This window comes from Pestalotiopsis fici (genome assembly GCF_000516985.1).
Source record: "Pestalotiopsis fici W106-1 unplaced genomic scaffold PFICI_Scf_4, whole genome shotgun sequence".
NCBI classification, from domain to species: domain Eukaryota; kingdom Fungi; phylum Ascomycota; class Sordariomycetes; order Amphisphaeriales; family Sporocadaceae; genus Pestalotiopsis; species Pestalotiopsis fici.
Window position 1 is genome coordinate 932,217 of NW_006917094.1, and position 18,116 is coordinate 950,332.

An 18,116-nucleotide genomic window follows, 5' to 3' on the forward strand; every position below is an offset into this window, starting at 1 on the left:
TATACATACAAACCCACATTCCGAGTTCAAAATATAACCTTACCTTTGAGCCCACATTCATACACGCAGACGCCGGGACAGCAATGTCTGCTTCTTGACCCCCCTTAGCTCCGGGTCCCCAGCTGCATCTTCTCTCGTCTCGCGCGCGCTGAGTGGTCGCATTTTGTTCTACCATGGGCATTTGGCGGATATGATCTGTAGGAAAGGGAGAAAAATCAGACCAACCAGGGTTGTCAGCGCGCTCAGCGGCGGCCTGTGGTTGGGGGAATAGACTTGGTACTGGGGTGTCGTCTTTCAACCGCCTGCATCACGCAGCTGCACGAGGAACTTTCTCTCTTCTGACAGGTCAGCCAGGGGGCAATAAAACGCTGCGGGCTTCCCATTCGTCGGGCGCGACGAGAATAGAGCAATTCTTCTGTGCCTCTCTCTGCTCTGAGTACTAAAGTATGTTGTTTGGGGTTGGGGTGGTGGGAAGGACGGGCGCGTAGAAGCGCTGTGACGCTGCTGCTGATTCGATCGTTTATTCAGGACCCCTCTCAGTGCTGGCCAGCGGTTGGTCGGCGGGTTTACTGAACCCCTGTCCGTTGGCGACGCTCCCGGCGGCAATCAACATGTTGGTGGGGCCTGGGGCACCACGGCTCTTCTCGACCTCGTTTGGACTCTTTTCTCGCTGATCTCTCCATTATTGAGGAAAAGTCTACAAAGCTTGTCTTTGTCGTCGTTCCCTAGTCCAAAGAATTAAGCTTGCAGGTCTCGTGGTAAATGGAGAACGTGGTAAGTGTAAATAATTATTGTGGAATTCTTCAAGCTCTCAAAAATTCGGCAGATTGATCGATCTGCAGTGGGCCATAGGCTTAAGGTTAGCCGTTTCCAGCTATGTACAGAGTAGTACATCTGCCGGCAAGGTATACAAATACGGCCCTTCACGCGGAACAAACACTCTTCAAGACACAAAATAACGAATGACAATTCGTCTCATATGGCAAATTACTGATAACTCGTAGATGATATCTCTGGTTGACATATCCTTGGTCAGCCATTACAATGCCTGCAATCTCTCAGCCTTTCACAAATATTGCATTTACTAGAAAAGGCCATAGATCAGCTCTTACACCCGCCTAAGCGCTGATGTCGAGACATGACCATAATCGAAAAAATCCACCCTGGCCATAATGTTTGATCCAGCCATGCCAAGGTTCTTCCCCGCGACAAAATGAAAGAGTAGCGCCCAACTGCCCAAAAGCGATGCACACCGCGTTTCCTGACTTTGTCGAATGAAATGTGGCTCACATCATCGCGAAATGGCTGCCAGGTTATGATTTTCCACTATAAGTCTAGTCATGTCGATATCCGAGAGATGATTTCAATGTGGACGGCTGTATGGCTCAACATCTCGTGTATCGCCAGTGATACCAAAAGGCAAACAAAGCGACCGCTGTTCATCGAAACACTGAAAATGAGTTCGTAGTATATAGGACCATGGAAGCTAGAAACACATTATCGGCAGATCCTATTGTGCCGAAACAGATGTGTTTCCTCAGATGCATTCGAAAAGATATTTGAATATGAAACCGCCAATAGTCCTCGACAGGATCGCGAAAAGCGATTCCCGCACTACATGGAACATATTCTGACCTACCAATTAAGTAGAAATGAATTTGAAGCACTCACATTATCACAACTCAGGCGGAACCGGATACGCTTCCAGGAGCCGATCAAGCTAAAGTGCGGGCCGATCGGCTTGGAGTATACAGCCGCTCACTTTGGATGCTGGCTTGCTGCTCACAGCAAGAGAATTCGTACGATTGATAATAAATCATTCGATGTATCGCATGAGGAAATAACCCGGACTGGAGATTACAGTCAGTACTCTGTACGGAACCTGCGTTGCGGGCAATTGGTCATTGACTATACTAAGCCCAGTTCCGTTAACAAGCAGATCGGACCTCCGATCTCCACTTTTCTCCGATGGCCGGCGCTGTTGTGGCATCACGAAACTTCTTGTCTCTCTAAAGCCTCAGCACATACATATGGCTGTCATCGCTTGTGACGCGTGCTATGAAGGATAGGTAACTTCAAGCTTTTATTGACTCAGTAATAGAAAATGGTTCACGCCGTCGTCATTGGGTAAGAGTTGCTTGAGTCCCTTCACCATCGAGTATGGGCTAATGCCGTATGCAGTGCCGGAGTCATTGGCCTCAGCGCCGCTATACGGTTGCAGGAGGAAGGCCATCAGGTCATTATTGTAGCTCGTGATTTTCCGGCTCCGTTTGAGACTGTCGATGCACAATTACAGATCAACTATACATCTCCCTGGGGAGGGGCGCATAATCGTTGGGTGCTGCCGGCGAACCCGACGGAAGAGAAAGAACACCAAATGGCATTAATCACATATGAGCGAATGATGCAGCTGCAAAAGACTCAGCCAGATGCCGGTATCACGCCAATGCCTGGTATTGAATATCTCGAAGCGCCAAGTCCAGTATACACGAGTCTCACAGAGGCCAAGGCAAGTAGTCTAGGGCTGGCAGGATTCCGTTTCCTCCGGCCAGAAGAATTCCCAGACTCGCGAGTCAAGCTTGGATTTACATACGACACTTGGTGTGTGAATCCAATGGTATATTGCAGTTTTCTGCTGCGGAGATTCTCTATTCGGGGTGGCAAGGTGCTCAAGCGCGAACTACGAGACCCGGCCGAGTTGTTCTCGTTGAAAGAACTCGGCCGTGTTGATGTTGTAGTCAACTGCTCGGGCAACGGCTTCCAAGACGAGAATGTATTCATTACACGCGGTGAGTCGAAAGCGATAGTTCAGAATTGGAGATGCCATTGGACAAGAATGCTGAAACAGTGGTTCATTTATAGGCCAGACTTGCCTGGTTACGAATTATTGTCCCGCCACAGTGACGCGACAGAATGCCGATGGCTCTTGGACATTCTCGGTGCCTCGCAATTTCGATGGAGGCACCATCGTCGGAGGAACGAAAGAGCCCAACAACTGGGACTCGACGCCGTCATTGGCAGTGAGGAAGTTACTTCTCGACAAGTTTGCCGCGGCATACCCTCCCATTCTCGGCAAAGACGGAAAATTCACAGTCATCAAGGATATCGTGGGAAGGAGGCCTACGCGGAAAGGCGGTATGCGCTTGGAGCGGGAGAGGATACATGATGGAAAGAGCATCATTCATGCCTATGGGCTTGGCGGCCGAGGCTATGAGCTGAGCTGGGGAGTCGCCCAAGGGGTCATCAACTTGCTCGTGGAAGATTTGCAATCGTCAAAGGTTGTAGCAAAACTCTAGTTTACACAGTGCGGTTGACTCTCAGCAGCAATTTATATATCAGTGTTGATGAACAAAAAGCTGTATCGGGTTACCTTTGCTCATTCAAGGCAACATTGAGATATGAGAAGGTGCAATAGTTGATAGGTACCAAGTTCCTTCCTTCCAATATCTGACAATGCGACAACTCGCACGCGTGCAAAGAAACATGGAACCATCCTCTCGTTCTTTCCTCCAATGTCATCATGGTAACAGAGCTACAAATCCTACTGACTCTCCGTCTTTCCATCCACGCACTTCTCTCCATTGACTCACTCTGCCACACTTTTGCACAATCAAAAGACTAGCCGTTCGGTGCATGCACTCATCAAACTCTCTCGCATCTCTCTCTCTCCCTCTTCCAATCTTTGACTCAGTCTTCTACCCACAGTCCCAAGCCAAGATGAAGATGTTCACCAAGATCGCCTTCGTTCTGCTTGCCTCGAGTGCAGCATTGGCAAGCCCCTACCTCGAGTTCTGCAGCCTCCTGGACTTGCAGACCGTCGGCACTCAAGGCATTGTCATTCAAGCTTCTTGCGGTGGCCAGTGCGAGCAGCTCAACATTGTTCCGTGCTTTGCCAACTCTTATGGCACCATTGTCCCAGCAGGCCGAACGTATGTGACCCGACGAGTCTTTGCTCCCATATCAGTCCTGAACTAACATATCTCTGTCAGCAACGGCAACTTCAACAGCACCTGCCGAGACTGCACTCTTGGTACTGTCAAAAATGACACCGAAAACTACGGCGTCGTGTCCTGTATCTGCTCCAGCGGTGCACCTGATATTGTCGTCAACACGCACTTCCAGACTGGTGCGTATCTCTGAAAGAAGCGAGTTTGGTTGGAAAGAAGAAACTTCTAATTCTTGTTGCAGCCGAGACTATCCGATATGAGACTTCCCTGGGCATGACCTGTCCTTATGGAAACAGCTCTGCTATCCGCTCGGTCCAGTGTGGAGCTACCACGAACAAACATTCATCTGTCTCCAACAACGGGCGCGGTCGAAAGGTTCGTCGGTCCATGCGAAGCGCACAGCTTTGGAAGCCCTAGACGCGCTTCAACAACAGCCAAGCCTTGGAAGAGCAGAGTAGTTCATGAACAACAATACCTGCCAATGTGAAGTTATTTGCGCTGCTGCGGGGTTTATCAATTTTGGAATTCTATCATGCCTGACGCAGATTTATTGTTTGGGACCAAGTCAATCAGATTTAACCTAGCTGTGTTTGAGATGCGAGTATACTGGTAGATCCACTTGTTCGGTACATGTAGCATTAGGAGGCAACATGTTGGCTCACCAGTTTCTGTAGCCTTGGAGCACATATGCCGAATACACTGAAACGCAAATTACATACACACATCTACACAGACCTCGTTTTTTGAGCGATGTTGTCATGTGAAGCACGACTAATGCGTGGCATCCTGGCACGTGGAACTTGTGAAGCTCGAGCCCTCACTCTATTTACCGATTGGGTCGGGGGCAATCTTCGAGGGAGAGGCAAACCATCATCCTTGGTTTTAGAGTGCCTAGTCTCGAAACTTTGTTTGACCTATCCAACTAGTAACTACAAAGCATGATGGCTTGGACTACCTACGTCGTTTGAACAACTGCCGTCAAAGAGCTTCGCTATCGTTATGTGGCGCTTGCATACCTAGCACCCAGGCAGGCATTGTTCAAATGATCATAACGACAGCCTCAAATCCTTGTATCTTGAGATTGGGGCGTTCATCCTGGAATGTCGCTGTGACCATGCCATGATATATCGTCCGCTTTTTCTTGTTGCGATACTGACTGCGATCTTCAGGAACAAAGTTATTGATCTGAGATACATGTGGACCATTACCAGTATCGCGAAAATGGCGATCGTGCATATGCTGGCCAGTGGATTGGGCCTCAGGTACGAGAAAGAATTGATCGGTCATGGAGGCACACTTTGTGCCCAAGACATCACATCAATGCCTCTTTTGGAGCTTTGACTGTACTCGGACTGTGACAGCCGGATCAGGAAGTGGAGCAATCAATCATCACACTGACAAACCGGGTTTGCCCCTGTCGATAGGCCTGGCATCTATGCCGAGCACTACTATCTCTGGTAAGCGTGGGGTGAGGAGTGCATAGTATAGCACACAAACGCCAGGGACAGGAATCCACTATGGCTGCTACATTACCAAGAATTAGGGCATGGTCTTCCGAGCAGACAGTTCAATTTCCCTAGGGCTCATGGATTCGCGGTCTCGACTCAGCGGCAAGTCGCCGCATACCATTGATCCAATTGTATAGTCAATTTCGTCCGATAATGTACGAGTCTCGATCAAGATGCCTTTGTTTGAGAAAATGATCGCTAGAGAACAAATGGTCAACAGATGAATCATTTCTCGTTTGCCTCGGCTTGATGTTGCAGATCCTCCTCCTCGAAATGCTTGAGCCTTGCGCTTACACATGACCAGAAACAGGAAAAGAAAAAAAGCCAACGGGTTGCAAACGTTATACCATGCAGTCTGTCATATCCAGAGCTAGCAAGCCTGTCAGCTTTCTTTTTTCCCCTGTCATCTTTCACCTCGTGAACATATCAGAGCGTTGAGAATTACAAGCAATTGGTCAATAGGATCCGCAGCCGGTCAACGCTTCCGAGTTTTCGTCCTGCATCCGATTGTTGTATTGCAGGAGACAGGGGCCAGGGTACCTGTCATCTTCTGATTGCTTTCTACTGTGTAAGTATGTTATCGTCCTGAACCAGTCCTCGATCTTTCAATAATGGTTTGGATCGTTGCCATTCAGCTGGGACTGACCCAATCAAGCGGTCGTAATCTAGACTCTTACCATGGCGGACTGCATATACAAAGAATGGAGATCTCCCCCAAAATCTGTCCCGTGCGCTGACCCGAGAAGATCACTTGGATTCATTCAAGCGATTATACTATAATTCTTTTCACCATGGACTGGGAAACGAGGGACGACTATGGCCCCGTCGCCGTTTACACCAATTGGGCCATGTTTATCATTCTCACAAGTATGTGCACACAGGCATTCTTTCATGGAAAGAGTCATACTGATTGATATTCTCCTGCAAAGTTTTGATAGGACTTCGAATATACTGCCGCCTGGCCTACGGCTCCAAAGGAATCATTCGCGGCGTAGGCCTCGATGATTTGATCACAATCTTTTGCTGGATTCTTTTCCTTATCACCTGCGTGCTCGTCACCATTACCGTGAGCCACGGGCTGGGTAAACACATGTCGGCGCTGTCGCCCGAGCAGATCACCGAGTCGCTGCACTGGAACGTCATTAGCAACTCGGTGGCCATTTGGGTCTTTTCACTGCCCAAGTTTGCCATTGTCGCCCTCCTCCGGCGCATCCTCACCTATGGTAACAAGACGGCCGTCTTATTCTGGGGGCTGGCCTTTACCTCGCAAGCCTGCATCCTGGCCACATCCATCTGGTGGTTCCGGCAGTGCACTCCGATAGAGTACGGCTGGGACCGCAGCATCGAGGGCTCGTGTGCCGATGTCAGCGTTTTGAAAAATCTTGGTTATTTTACCTCGGCCTACTCGGCCTTTCTCGACTTTTTCTTTGCCCTCTACCCCATTCCGCTCATTATGCGCCTGAACTTGGGGCTCAAGAACCGGGTCACCATTTCCGTGGCCATGGGTCTCAGTGCCTTGGCTTCGGCGGTTTCTGTCTATAAACTAGCAATCTTTGGCGAGGTCTTTACCATGCTCCCGTCAGACCCAACTTGTGAGTATTCTCTTCTTCTGGTATGTTCCGGAACCTGTTTTTGACAGTCTTCAATCAGACCCCGTCGCCTACCTCGACATTCTCGGCATGGCAGAGGGCTTTATTCTTTTAGTATGCGCATCGCTGCCGACCTTGGGTCCTCTGATTCGCGCCATTCGCGGACAGACAATCAATGGATCCGGGTGGTCTGGGAACAGCTCTTCTCAAGCATACTACTCCAAGGGCACCGGAAACCGCGAGACCCGTAGCGGTAGTCAGTCGTGGCGGGCAAACCATAAGCTCCCAGGCGGCGGCACGGACCTGGAGTCGGCGCGGAGGGAGAAAATTGGTGGTAGTAGCCACTACGATGTTGATGAGATGCCGCTGGTTGAGACGAAAAAGTCCAACTCGGTGCGGCTTGAACCCATCATCATACACAAGAGTACGGATATTGCTGTGCATTCGGAGCCGAGGACGCCGGATTCGCGGCCGACTACCCGAGACCGGGACATTTTTGTTAAACATTGAAGAACCTATTGACTAGCAAGTAGTGTACTGTATTTTCATACATGTTTTACCCAATTCTCTTCAATTACAGCCTAGATAAAACAGTGACAAGACCAAAAAACAGTATTTGTACAGGCCAATATATTGCTCCTACAGCATTGTATCTTGGGCACGATCACTACCGATGCCTTCATTAAGCGAGGCTCGGGCTCATAGTGAGGGGTCACATTGTGGCTTAGGCGAATGCCAGCATGCCTACCTGCGTGTCTTTATTGGCTGGATTTGTGATCTTGCTCCTGTATGGCCAGGAACTGCATAAGACGGGGGCGGTGCTTGGCCAAATATTTTGCCGTCTCAATCGGGCGCAAGTTGGAATCGCCAACACACGTTTGTCAACCTCTCAGAATCTTATTCTACCGTAGACAAATTCCCGCTCAACTACTGCATAATGACAGTAGGAGTGTTTGCGGTATGAGAAGATGCGCAACCCAATCTCTGATACTGGCATATCTATTGTTTATTCACCAGACGAAGGTGATCCGCTTGTTGAGTAAGTCTCGTATAATCAAGATCGAATCTCCACCATTCAGCCTGGAAGCCAATCTGACAAGATTAGCATCGTAATCGTTCATGGGTTGCAAGGTCATCCGTTCAAAACCTGGGCCAGTACCAAGATTCCCAAGCAAGCCGATTCGCCAGATCAGTCACTATTAGGAGTTCCAAGGGACTCGGAAAAGGGCAAGAATGTTGTACGACGCATGATCTCAAAAGTCTCAAAAAGATCTTCAGCAAATGCTACACCAAGTCCTCATCAAACAGAGCCAGATTTCACAGAGACGTCTACCGACAAAGGCAAAAACAAGCCCGCCCTGGTCTTCTGGCCAGCAGATCTAGCCCCTAATGAATGTCCGAGATCCCGCATTCTTGTGTATGGTTACGACACGAAAGTCTCAAAATACATGACTGGTCCAACAAACAAGAATCATGTTTTATCACATGGAAAGGATCTCGTATATGCACTTTGCAGGGAAAGAACACGGGGCCGACCATTGGTGTTTGTTGCCCACAGCCTTGGCGGGATTGTCGTCAAAGAGGTACGATAAGATCTACAGTCAGTGTTCATGCCTTGGCGACTAATCCTGTCCGTCCAGGCACTCGCAGCGTCTTCAGTTTCGGGAGATGCCGACATGAAAAATGTCATTGAATCTACTGCAGCAGTCGTTTTCTTGGGTACACCCCACCGAGGTAGTCCCGATCTCTCAGCCCTTGGGGAATGGGCCAGATCAGTCTTGAGCATCTTCCGTATGGAAACGACATCTGCTATTCTAGACACACTTGGCCTCAAGACTTCCGATCTGGAGCGTGCTCAGGAATCATTTTCCAGACTTTGGCAGGAGTACGACTTTCGAGTAAAGACTTTTCAAGAAGGCCTCGGCCTGACCGGTATCCATCTTGGTGTTCTTGGTAACAAGGTAGTCCCAGACTACTCTTCCTTGCTTGGCGACCAGCGCGAACAGGCTGAATCTATCCAAGCTAATCACATGGAAATGTGCCGGTTTACTGGACGAAACGATCCGAACTACCGCAAAGTCGCGGGTGAACTTCGCTCGATATATGTGTCCATACAGAGGTTGAAAGAAGGAAAGACTCATCAAGATGCAGTGGTATCGCACCGGGTTCTCGCGTCACGCATCAAGCCCCGATCAAGAGGCAGTAATGACCAAAAGACTCGGAGCGCTGCGGAAATCCGGCTTGATAAGCTCAAGTTCCCTACAATGAACTTGCGATACCGGAGCATACCGAAACCGGCACACAACACATGCTCCTGGCTTTTTGAGCATGAAAATTTTCAGGATTGGCTCCACGGTCGAAAACTGAGTTCGCACCGTGGCCTTCTCTTGCTTCAGGGGAAGCCGGGGGCAGGCAAATCAGTCTTGATGAAGGAGGTCTACCGTCAAATGTCAACGAGTCAAGCTACGAACGACTGTACAACTGCCGCATTCTTTTTCAATGCCCAAGGTCAAAGATTGGAGCATACTCGCCTTGGAATGCTGAGGTCTCTGCTGTACCAGATACTCCCAAAACATCAAGGACATCTTGATCGCTTCAACAGTATTTGGGAAGACGAGAGTGATGTGCTCGAAGAGGATCTCAGAGACCTTCTTGAGTCGATATTTTCCAAGCCGTTTGAAAAGAGTGTATTCATCATCATTGATGCTGTAGATGAATGCGACACTTCAGAATTTAGGAGGGTAGCGTATCTCTGGCGATATCTCACTGGGCAAGCCTACTCCAATGGAGTAAAGCTGAACGTTCTCATGTCTACGAGAGAATTTCCGAATATTCGTCTCTCTGACTGTCCCGGCATCAGGGTCGACCATCACAATCAACGAGATATTAAACTGTACATAGAACAGAGAACCAAGCTGGCAATGATTCCGGAGCAGAAACTTTCGCCCCTGAAAGAATTGATTTTCGAAAGGTCAAACGGGGTGTTTCTTTGGACTGTCCTTACTTTGGATCGGGTGCTTGAGAAATGGGACGAAGGAGAAGGGTTGCTAGCCTTGACGAGGCACGTGACGCATGTGCCACGCGAAATTGACGCCTTATTCACCGAGATTCTGGAAACGGTCAATATCGAAACAACAGAGCTGGCCATTCGGTTGTTCCAGTGGGCGTCGCTTATGGTCAAGCCTCTCCGGCTCTATGAATGGCATCACGTTTTGGCATTCAACAGACAGCCGGTACCCAGTTCATTACACGATTGGCGGGCATCGGAACACTTTACTGAGAGCGACGAGCAACTGGAGAGACAGATTCGGAGCCTATCTAGAGGCTTGCTTGAGGTAAGGGCTATACCTAGCGTGCAAGATGATGGCTCAGAAAGAATGTCAACTCGCGCAGGAGCTGGCTCTCTGAATCTTTCACACGGGGAGACCAGGGTGGTTGAATTCATACACGAGACTGCCCGTGACTTTTTTCTCAAGGGGCAAGGTTTCTGGACTCTCGATTCACGCCTAAAAGGCAATGCAGCAGCAGACGGTCACCTCCTCATCATGACGAAATGTCTAGACTATCTTGACATTTCTGAGCTGGATTGTCTAGTCGAGGCACGAAACCAACTGTTACAGGTGCAGGTCCAGCAATTGATCGAGAAAGATGATACACCGTGGCAAACGTCGCATTCTCCTGGCAGAAAAGTTTCCGATGCTCGCTACAGTCCTCCGGTTGACTGTATGGAGCTAGACAATTCAGGAAATGATGGAGAGATGGAGAGTGGCAAGGCAAGTCAAGCTTCTGAATGTGATGCAAGAGCAGTCGCTGTTCACGAGGGGATATGCTCGCCCGAAGAACGCGGTCCAGAAGAGTCACATTCGGAAGTTGGAAGAATTGAAACCAAAGAACTTAATCTACCCTCACTCGCACCAAGACGCGAGAGTCACGCACCAAACAGATTACAAAGTCATGCCCCCATTTATGAACTGCTCAAAGAAGCATCTACCGCCATTTCGGGAATCGACATTGAGAAGTGGGTTATCACGAGTCAGTTCGCAACAAATCAAAGCACCCAAAATGAGCCAGAAAGCAACTCCGCGGCCCGTCCCTCGACTCCTGTTTCAACCCGAGTCCTGGAGGACTATCCAGCGCTCCTCTCGTATGCCACCCAAGAGTTTGTGACGCATGCTAAGTTAGCTCAGTCTGCAGGTGCAGATCCAAGCTCCATCGTTCGTCGCTTGCTGGACCAAGATGGGAGATCCTGGGCTCGGTGGTTGATCCTCAGAGAAGTAGCAGGTTCGCAAGTCAAGCTACATGAATTTGCCGCCATGAATGGTCTATTTTCATGGGTTGAGTATATGTGTGGAGTAAGCGAATCTGTACCAAGACCTACAAGCGAGCACTCCTCTACTTCCGCTCCGGACCAGACCCGAGTCGCGATGGACACTGCCCTCGACGATATCTTCCAGTACACCCAAGGGCCCACGACAGACAACAAAATTTGGTTTTGCGTATACAAGGGATGCAAGAAGCGATTTACACGAGAGGAAAATATCAAATCCCACGTGCAAACTCATCTCAACGATAGGCAGCACCAGTGCCCAGACTGTCAAAAATGCTTTGTGCGTCAGCATGACCTGAAGCGCCATGCCGAGATTCATACAGGCGTCAAACCATATCCTTGCGAGTGCGGCACCAGATTCTCCCGCCATGACCTTCTTATTCGCCACCAACAGCGTTGCACCGGCGCTCTTGAAGATGCCGTGCGCAAGCGCAAGCGGGTGGAAAGCCACCAACCTCAAAAGCAGCGCTCCGCTGCTCAGCGAGGCCGATCAAGTCGGATACCCTTTGATTTCGATGCTTCTTCCTTTGACTTTTCATCGAATACACAACAAAGACATAATGACGATGCTGTCGCGAGCTTTAGTTCCGCCAGTAGCCACACTGGATCTGTCATACTGTAGATGAAGGTTCCGCTGTCCAATCTACCGCTTCTGAAAAGGAGAACGTGATGACGATGCGTCTTGCGTGTCAGTCACATCTTTCAAATCTGTCTTCTCTGTTCAAGATGGCGATTCCCTACGAATGGACGCGGAGACAATTGAGTGGACTGCCAGGGGTCTTGCTGTGGGTTACCCGCCGCCTGAAATTTTCTCACAGCATCCGCACAGGTCATGTTATGATGGGTTTGGTGACAGACATGCGACTCCCTTGACAGGTTTCGCAAGGGCCTGATTCTCAAAGGAGCTAGATGTTGTTATCAGCTTTTGCATCTGTGCAAAAAGCCAAGGGGTAGGTCGACATTACAATAGTCTATTATTTCTGCGCATCATATAGACGTCCTGTGCATCGTCTGGTGCCGTGCTTGCCCGATATCCCGCACCATCTATATCGTGAAGATTTGGTCCTTGACGCTTGATTGGCATGGCATGGCATAGCGTTATTCAAATATGGACCAACAGATATCAGGATGTTTACAAACAGATGAAAAGTCTTTATGGTACAACTAAGTGCGGTATCTGATACACTCTATGGACCGTGTGGTTTTCCACTCCTCCCAAACGCAAGCCAATTCTATTAGACATCAACCACCATCTTAGAAGTTCCGGCTCATGTCATTTCTAATTCTTTGGTAGTCGAGGAGACCCTCAATGCTGCCAACAGCGCTAATGGCAATGTCCTGGTCCCACAGCTTCTTGTTGGCAAACTCCATAACGTCCTTCTCGGTGATGCGGTCAATGGTGCGCTCAATCTCGCCAGGGCTCATGCGGCGGCCAGTGGTGATGAGCTGACGGCCAATATCCTCGGCAACGGCGGATGTGCTGTCGAGCGAGAGCAGTATCGAGGCCTTGAGCTGAGCCTTGGCGCGCTCAACCTCGGGCTGGGTTACACTCTGGGAAAGACGGGACCACTCGCGGAGGGTGAAGTGGACAAGATCGTCAAGGGCAGTCAGCTTGTCGGAAACGAGGTAGATACCCCAGAGACTATAGAGATTAGCAAATTTATCCATGTTGCCCTTTTTATTCAAGCAATAACATACCCGGTGTCGCTGTAGCTGGTGGAAAAGCTCATGAAGCTGTTGGCCAGGTCGTTCTGGTGAACGAAGCCGCTGAGCTTGCTACCCTGGTGAGGAGCGCTGCCCATGGCCTTGTCGTAGTTGCCGACAATAGCCTGGGTAACCAGAGCGGTGAAGTAGTCGTCATCGTTCCAGCTAACACCCTCGACGGCAATGGCAATGTGGGCGGCGGGGATGGTGTCGTCACGAACGCGCAGGTCAGATCCGATGAAGGCGGGCTTCTTCTTGGACAGGAGGTAGGCGGAGTTCTGGGGCGAGGTCATGGGGAGACCAGAGAAGTGCTTCTCGGCAAGGTCGACGAGCTGCTCGTGGGGGATACCACCGGCACCAACGAGAACCATACGGTCAGCAGTGTAGTTGGTCTTGATGTAGTTGGTGAGCTCGGTGCGGGTAATGTCGCGGATGTTCTCCTTGGGGCCGAGGATGGTGCGGCCCAGGGGCTGGTGCTGGTAGGCGGTGGCGTGGAGGTGGTCGAAGACAACCTCGTCGAGCTGCTTCTCAACCTCCTCGGACTCGCGCAGGATGACATCGCGTTCCCGCTCAATGGCCGAGGGCTCGAGCTTGGAGTTCTGGAGGATATCGGCAAGGATGTCGACGGACTGAGGGACATCGGCGTTGAATGCCCTGGAGAAGTAGACAGTGTTCTCGCGCTACGCGTGTGTTAGTGAGGAAACGAATTCGTGGTCGAGGAATGGCAGTTCGATTTATCACGCACCGAAGTGTATGCGTTGAGGTGTCCACCCATGTTCTCAATCTCGAGCTCCAATTGCTGCTGCGTCCTCTTGGCCGTGCCCTAGTAAATGTATCAGTCTGATTGCTCGGTGTTTGCGGAACGTCGCTGCGGGTTGTACCTTGAAGGCAAGGTGCTCTAGGAAGTGTGCAGTGCCGTTGGTCTCGTTGGTCTCGGATCTCGAACCGGAGTCGATCCATACACCCACGGTCGAGGTCTGGGCCCATGGCGAGTACTCGGTAGCGACCTAGAGGTCAATGTGGTCAGAAACAGTGATTATCGAAGGGCGGCGAGGCCAATTGGTCGGGAGGCGGCTCACGGTCAGGCCATTCTTCAATGTTGTGGTCTGGGTCTTTGCGCCGGCAGGCGACGAGACGGGAGTAGCGAAGCCTCGCTTCAGGGAGCTCAAGGCAGGGGCAGCAGTTCGGCTGCGGATGCCCTGAGCGAGGTTCAGAGCGAGTCTCCTTGAAGCCATCGCGACGGTGGGATGGGCGGTGGATGGGGCGTGAGATGAGTGGTTTGATGGGAGGTTCGTCACGATCTCGGCTTTTTTGGCTCTCAGCACGGCAGCAGAAAGCTTGCAGGCGAATTGGTGTCAGTGCACTGATCAAATTTGTGATGGCCTAAAAAACGAGGCCGCTGCCGCAATAAGCTGGTCTTGCCGCAAGCCAATTGGCCGGAATTGAAAATCTGCTCGGATGACGCCGGGCTGGAGTCTGGGTCGGCTTTTCGACTGGCACTAAAAAAGCTGTGGCTGATTGTTGTGGCTGGTGAGAATCCACTACATTAGCTTACCCAGTCTAGGTCGGCGGAAGTTGAAGAAAACATGCCGATGCAGAAGAGACGCGAATGAGACACATGAGAACAGAGCTCGAACCACAATTTCCTGCACATGGGACGTCATACAAGACCTCCATTGTGATTGGTGGTGAAACAGCTGTAAGTGCAGCTCGGGAAGCAATGTCTCTCACCCCCGATTCGAGCAAAGCGCTGCTCCAGTGTCGGCTAGGTACGTATGTATGCGCTGTAAGCTCAATCATTCATCAGCTTGTCAGGTTGCAATTAACATTAGGTTCTGCGCCGCTCACGCGTATTTGTATGGGGGAGTTTGAACTATGCACAGGATGAAACTTGAAATGAATTGAATCGTTCCTTATCCTTATTCTTCCCAAACTTGAGCACATACCGAGGCGTGATTGATTAGATTCAATATTTGCAATCATGAGTGACGAAGATTACGATTTCGAAAAGGAGTTCCAGGCCGTCTTCATTCCGAAGCAGAAACCCCCACCTGAACCAAACACCGTCACCGACGATATGGGCGCCACCGTTTCGAGCTATCCACCACTGGGACAAGTGACGCAGCTCAGAAAGGGAAACGTCAAGTTCGTTGTTGTCATAGACGTGGACGAAGCCGATGTCAATGAACCCTGGGAAGCTGCTGTCTGGCACAATGCGGGAACTGGCGAATGGACCGAGACCGCCCTCTCTCGTGTCAATGATGGACCAACCCCAACCTCATTGCAAAGTGAACAGTCCAAGAAAACTCGACTGTACTTTGACTCGAACCTATCTGTATCGACATCACTGGCATTTACCATCAAATTTCGCAACACTGCAGATAAGCCTTGGCGGTGGGTCAAGGACGAGCAGAGCATCGGTGATGGTACCATAGTCATCAACCCGGAGGCTTCATCTGCTCAAGGTCCCGCCGACTTTTCTGCCGTCATCAAGGATCTCAACCCAGATCTAAAGGTCTCGAGCCTCGTAAGCCAGTGTCCAGGTACTGAGCTTTGGTCCATCAAGGCGCCCATCGCCGCCGCAGATGGGGACGCCTCGGCCTATACCGACTTTAGAATAGGTGTACCATGGGGAGGATACCTTGGGTAAGTTATATCTTGAGGCCGCTTTACGCTCCGATCATCAAGTAACTCAAGGCCACGTCCAGATGGTTTGCACTCGTCCGTATTTGGACTCCCTGGCTCGCCCCTCGACATGGCAAGGCAGACTTTAGTCTTGACCAGGACGCTATTATGGTTGCCTTTCTCAGTCCTACTGGTCGTCATTTGGTGCTTCTGGCTGTGAGCGGGATTGATTGTGTCAATGCTGTATTTCAGCATACAGAATCCGGACAGCCCCAGCTACATGTAAGTATGCTATTGCCACTTCAGAGGTGTCGTGCTGACAACGACAAGCTTCGCAATGATGGCGAAGCCGCAACCTCGGGCTTGGTACTTGCGGCTACTGGCAACAATTTCGAAAGTGCTCTTGCTGCTGTCATGTACCAATCGAGGAGTGTGGTTCAAGCAGCCAAGACAGCTAGTCACGAGATGGAGACTGAGCTCCAGGCCCTTCGAGACGGCGTCAAACCTGAATGGATGGAGAACTGGTATGATGGGTTGGGCTACTGTATGTTGAGTGAACCTCCCCTGGCAATGCTTTTCACTAATAGCACTGTAGGCACATGGAACGCTCTCGGCCAGGACTTGACAGACGAGAAGGTGTTCAATGCTGTTGATAAACTAGCAGAAAACAACATCAATGTTACGAGCCTCATCATTGATGATAATTGGCAAGACATTGATTACACCCATGAGAGTCAGTTTCAGCGTGGATGGAAGAGTTTTGAAGCGGATCCCAAGACGTTCCCGAAAGGTCTCAAGGAGACAGTCACGCAGATCCGGTCAAAGCATCCCAACATTCAACACATTGCCGTGTGGCACGCACTGCTTGGTTATTGGGGCGGTATCCACCCTGGAAGCAAACTGGACCAGACTTACAAGACTGTACTGGTCGACAGACAAGACGCAAAGAGGCGCAACTTGCCGTTGGGAGGCCCCATGACTGTGGTCACTCAAGAGGATGTCGGCAAGTTTTACGATGACTTTTATCGTTTTCTCGCCGATTGTGGCATCGACGGCGTCAAAACCGATGCTCAGTTCATGATTGATACAATAGAATCGGCAAAGTATCGCCGCGAGTTGACGAATCCATACCTGGATGCTTGGATGATCTCGTCTCTCCGTTACTTTAGTATCAAGGCAATCTCCTGCATGTCTCAAACACCACACATCCTCTTCTATTCGCAGCTACCACGAAACAGACCTGCCGTGCTGGTACGAAACTCGGACGATTTCTTTCCAGCAATCCCCAAATCGCACCCGTGGCATATCTGGACCAATGCCCACAATAGCTTGCTCACTCAGCATCTCAACATACTTCCTGACTGGGATATGTTCCAAACAATCCATGACTACTCGGGATTCCATGCTGCCGCTCGTTGCGTCAGTGGTGGACCCATATACATCACCGACACACCGGGAGAACACAATTTGGATCTCATCAACCAGATGACTGGACCTACACCTCGTGGGAAGACTGTCATTTTCCGTCCAAGTGTTCTTGGTCGTGCCCTTGATCAATACGTTGGTTATGACGATGACGCGATTCTCAAAGTTGGTTGCTACCATGGCCGAGCTGTGACTGGTACACCTATGCTGGGTGTGTTCAATATCTCGGCGCGACCCCTGACGGAACTCATCCCGCTATCGCGCTTCTTTGGAGTGATTCCTTCCATGAATTACATTGTGCGGGCCCACAGCAGTGGTATTGTCTCACCTGTCATGAAGCCAGATTCAGTTCGCGCACTCCTGCCCGTCTCACTTGAGGTCAGAGGCTACGATATTTTCACTGCATTTCCCCTCACGCAGTTCGATAGCGATAGCCTCGGTAGTGTATATACAGCGAATCTCGGACTTGTGGGTAAAATGACTGGCGCTGCTGCCATAACCACCAGTGAGTATGAGTGGCTGCACGATGGCCGTGTGTTCCTCGACACGAGAGTCAAGGCGCTTGGTGTACTAGGTAAGTACTTGAAGAAGCGGTAACATTACCTGGTGATTAGTGTACTAATGGTGTCATAGGGGTCTACATATCAGTACTTCCCAAATTGACCATTGAAGGAGACTTTATGGTAACCATACAAGGTCAAGCTGTCCCACCTCATACGGTTTCGGTGGACAAGGTAGATCAGCATGTCGTTCGCATCGATATAGAGACAGCATGGAAAGAGATGGATCTCAAGGCAGGGTGGAGCAATGAGGTGGAAGTCAAGGTCTACTTTGCCATTGATCACTGACCTTGTCCGCATTCCAATGTACAAGCGTTGAGCAACTGGCCGAAAGAAGACGGAATACAAAAAGAAGACCGAGAATAAAGTATTTGTCGATTACCAAGCACTTTCCTATTCCGTTCAGATCGCAAAGCCTCTTTGGGTTTAGT

At 50.2% G+C, this 18,116-nt stretch overlaps 6 protein-coding genes across 6 annotated transcripts; 5 read left to right on the forward strand and 1 right to left on the reverse strand.

The window, feature by feature from the left end:
- Nucleotides 1–2,104: 2,104 nt before the first annotated feature.
- On the forward strand, nt 2,105–3,296 carry PFICI_06261 (uncharacterized protein; the record flags this gene model as incomplete). Its single annotated transcript, XM_007834842.1, has 3 exons — nt 2,105–2,127; nt 2,182–2,789; nt 2,863–3,296. 3 exons carry the CDS (start codon nt 2,105–2,107, stop codon nt 3,294–3,296), a joined length of 1,065 nt encoding a protein of 354 aa, XP_007833033.1.
- A 421-nt stretch (nt 3,297–3,717) lies between these two features.
- On the forward strand, nt 3,718–4,364 carry PFICI_06262 (uncharacterized protein; the record flags this gene model as incomplete). The annotated part of the gene is made up of 3 exons (XM_007834843.1): nt 3,718–3,929; nt 3,990–4,126; nt 4,189–4,364. The coding sequence occupies 3 exons, from the start codon at nt 3,718–3,720 to the stop codon at nt 4,362–4,364; spliced, it is 525 nt and encodes a 174-aa protein (XP_007833034.1).
- A 1,882-nt stretch (nt 4,365–6,246) lies between these two features.
- PFICI_06263 (uncharacterized protein) lies at nt 6,247–7,554 on the forward strand (the record flags this gene model as incomplete). Its single annotated transcript, XM_007834844.1, has 3 exons — nt 6,247–6,322; nt 6,394–7,047; nt 7,106–7,554. 3 exons carry the CDS (start codon nt 6,247–6,249, stop codon nt 7,552–7,554), a joined length of 1,179 nt encoding a protein of 392 aa, XP_007833035.1.
- Nucleotides 7,555–8,012: 458 nt separating this feature from the next.
- Nucleotides 8,013–11,993, forward strand: PFICI_06264 (uncharacterized protein; the record flags this gene model as incomplete). Its single annotated transcript, XM_007834845.1, has 3 exons — nt 8,013–8,083; nt 8,150–8,627; nt 8,685–11,993. The coding sequence occupies 3 exons, from the start codon at nt 8,013–8,015 to the stop codon at nt 11,991–11,993; spliced, it is 3,858 nt and encodes a 1,285-aa protein (XP_007833036.1).
- A 632-nt stretch (nt 11,994–12,625) lies between these two features.
- PFICI_06265 (Mitochondrial-processing peptidase subunit beta) lies at nt 12,626–14,310 on the reverse strand (the record flags this gene model as incomplete). Its single annotated transcript, XM_007834846.1, has 5 exons — nt 12,626–13,013; nt 13,070–13,755; nt 13,821–13,898; nt 13,957–14,082; nt 14,155–14,310. 5 exons carry the CDS (start codon nt 14,308–14,310, stop codon nt 12,626–12,628), a joined length of 1,434 nt encoding a protein of 477 aa, XP_007833037.1.
- Nucleotides 14,311–15,056: 746 nt separating this feature from the next.
- PFICI_06266 (uncharacterized protein) lies at nt 15,057–17,973 on the forward strand (the record flags this gene model as incomplete). Its single annotated transcript, XM_007834847.1, has 5 exons — nt 15,057–15,721; nt 15,784–15,982; nt 16,031–16,244; nt 16,296–17,699; nt 17,759–17,973. 5 exons carry the CDS (start codon nt 15,057–15,059, stop codon nt 17,971–17,973), a joined length of 2,697 nt encoding a protein of 898 aa, XP_007833038.1.
- Nucleotides 17,974–18,116: the final 143 nt, after the last annotated feature.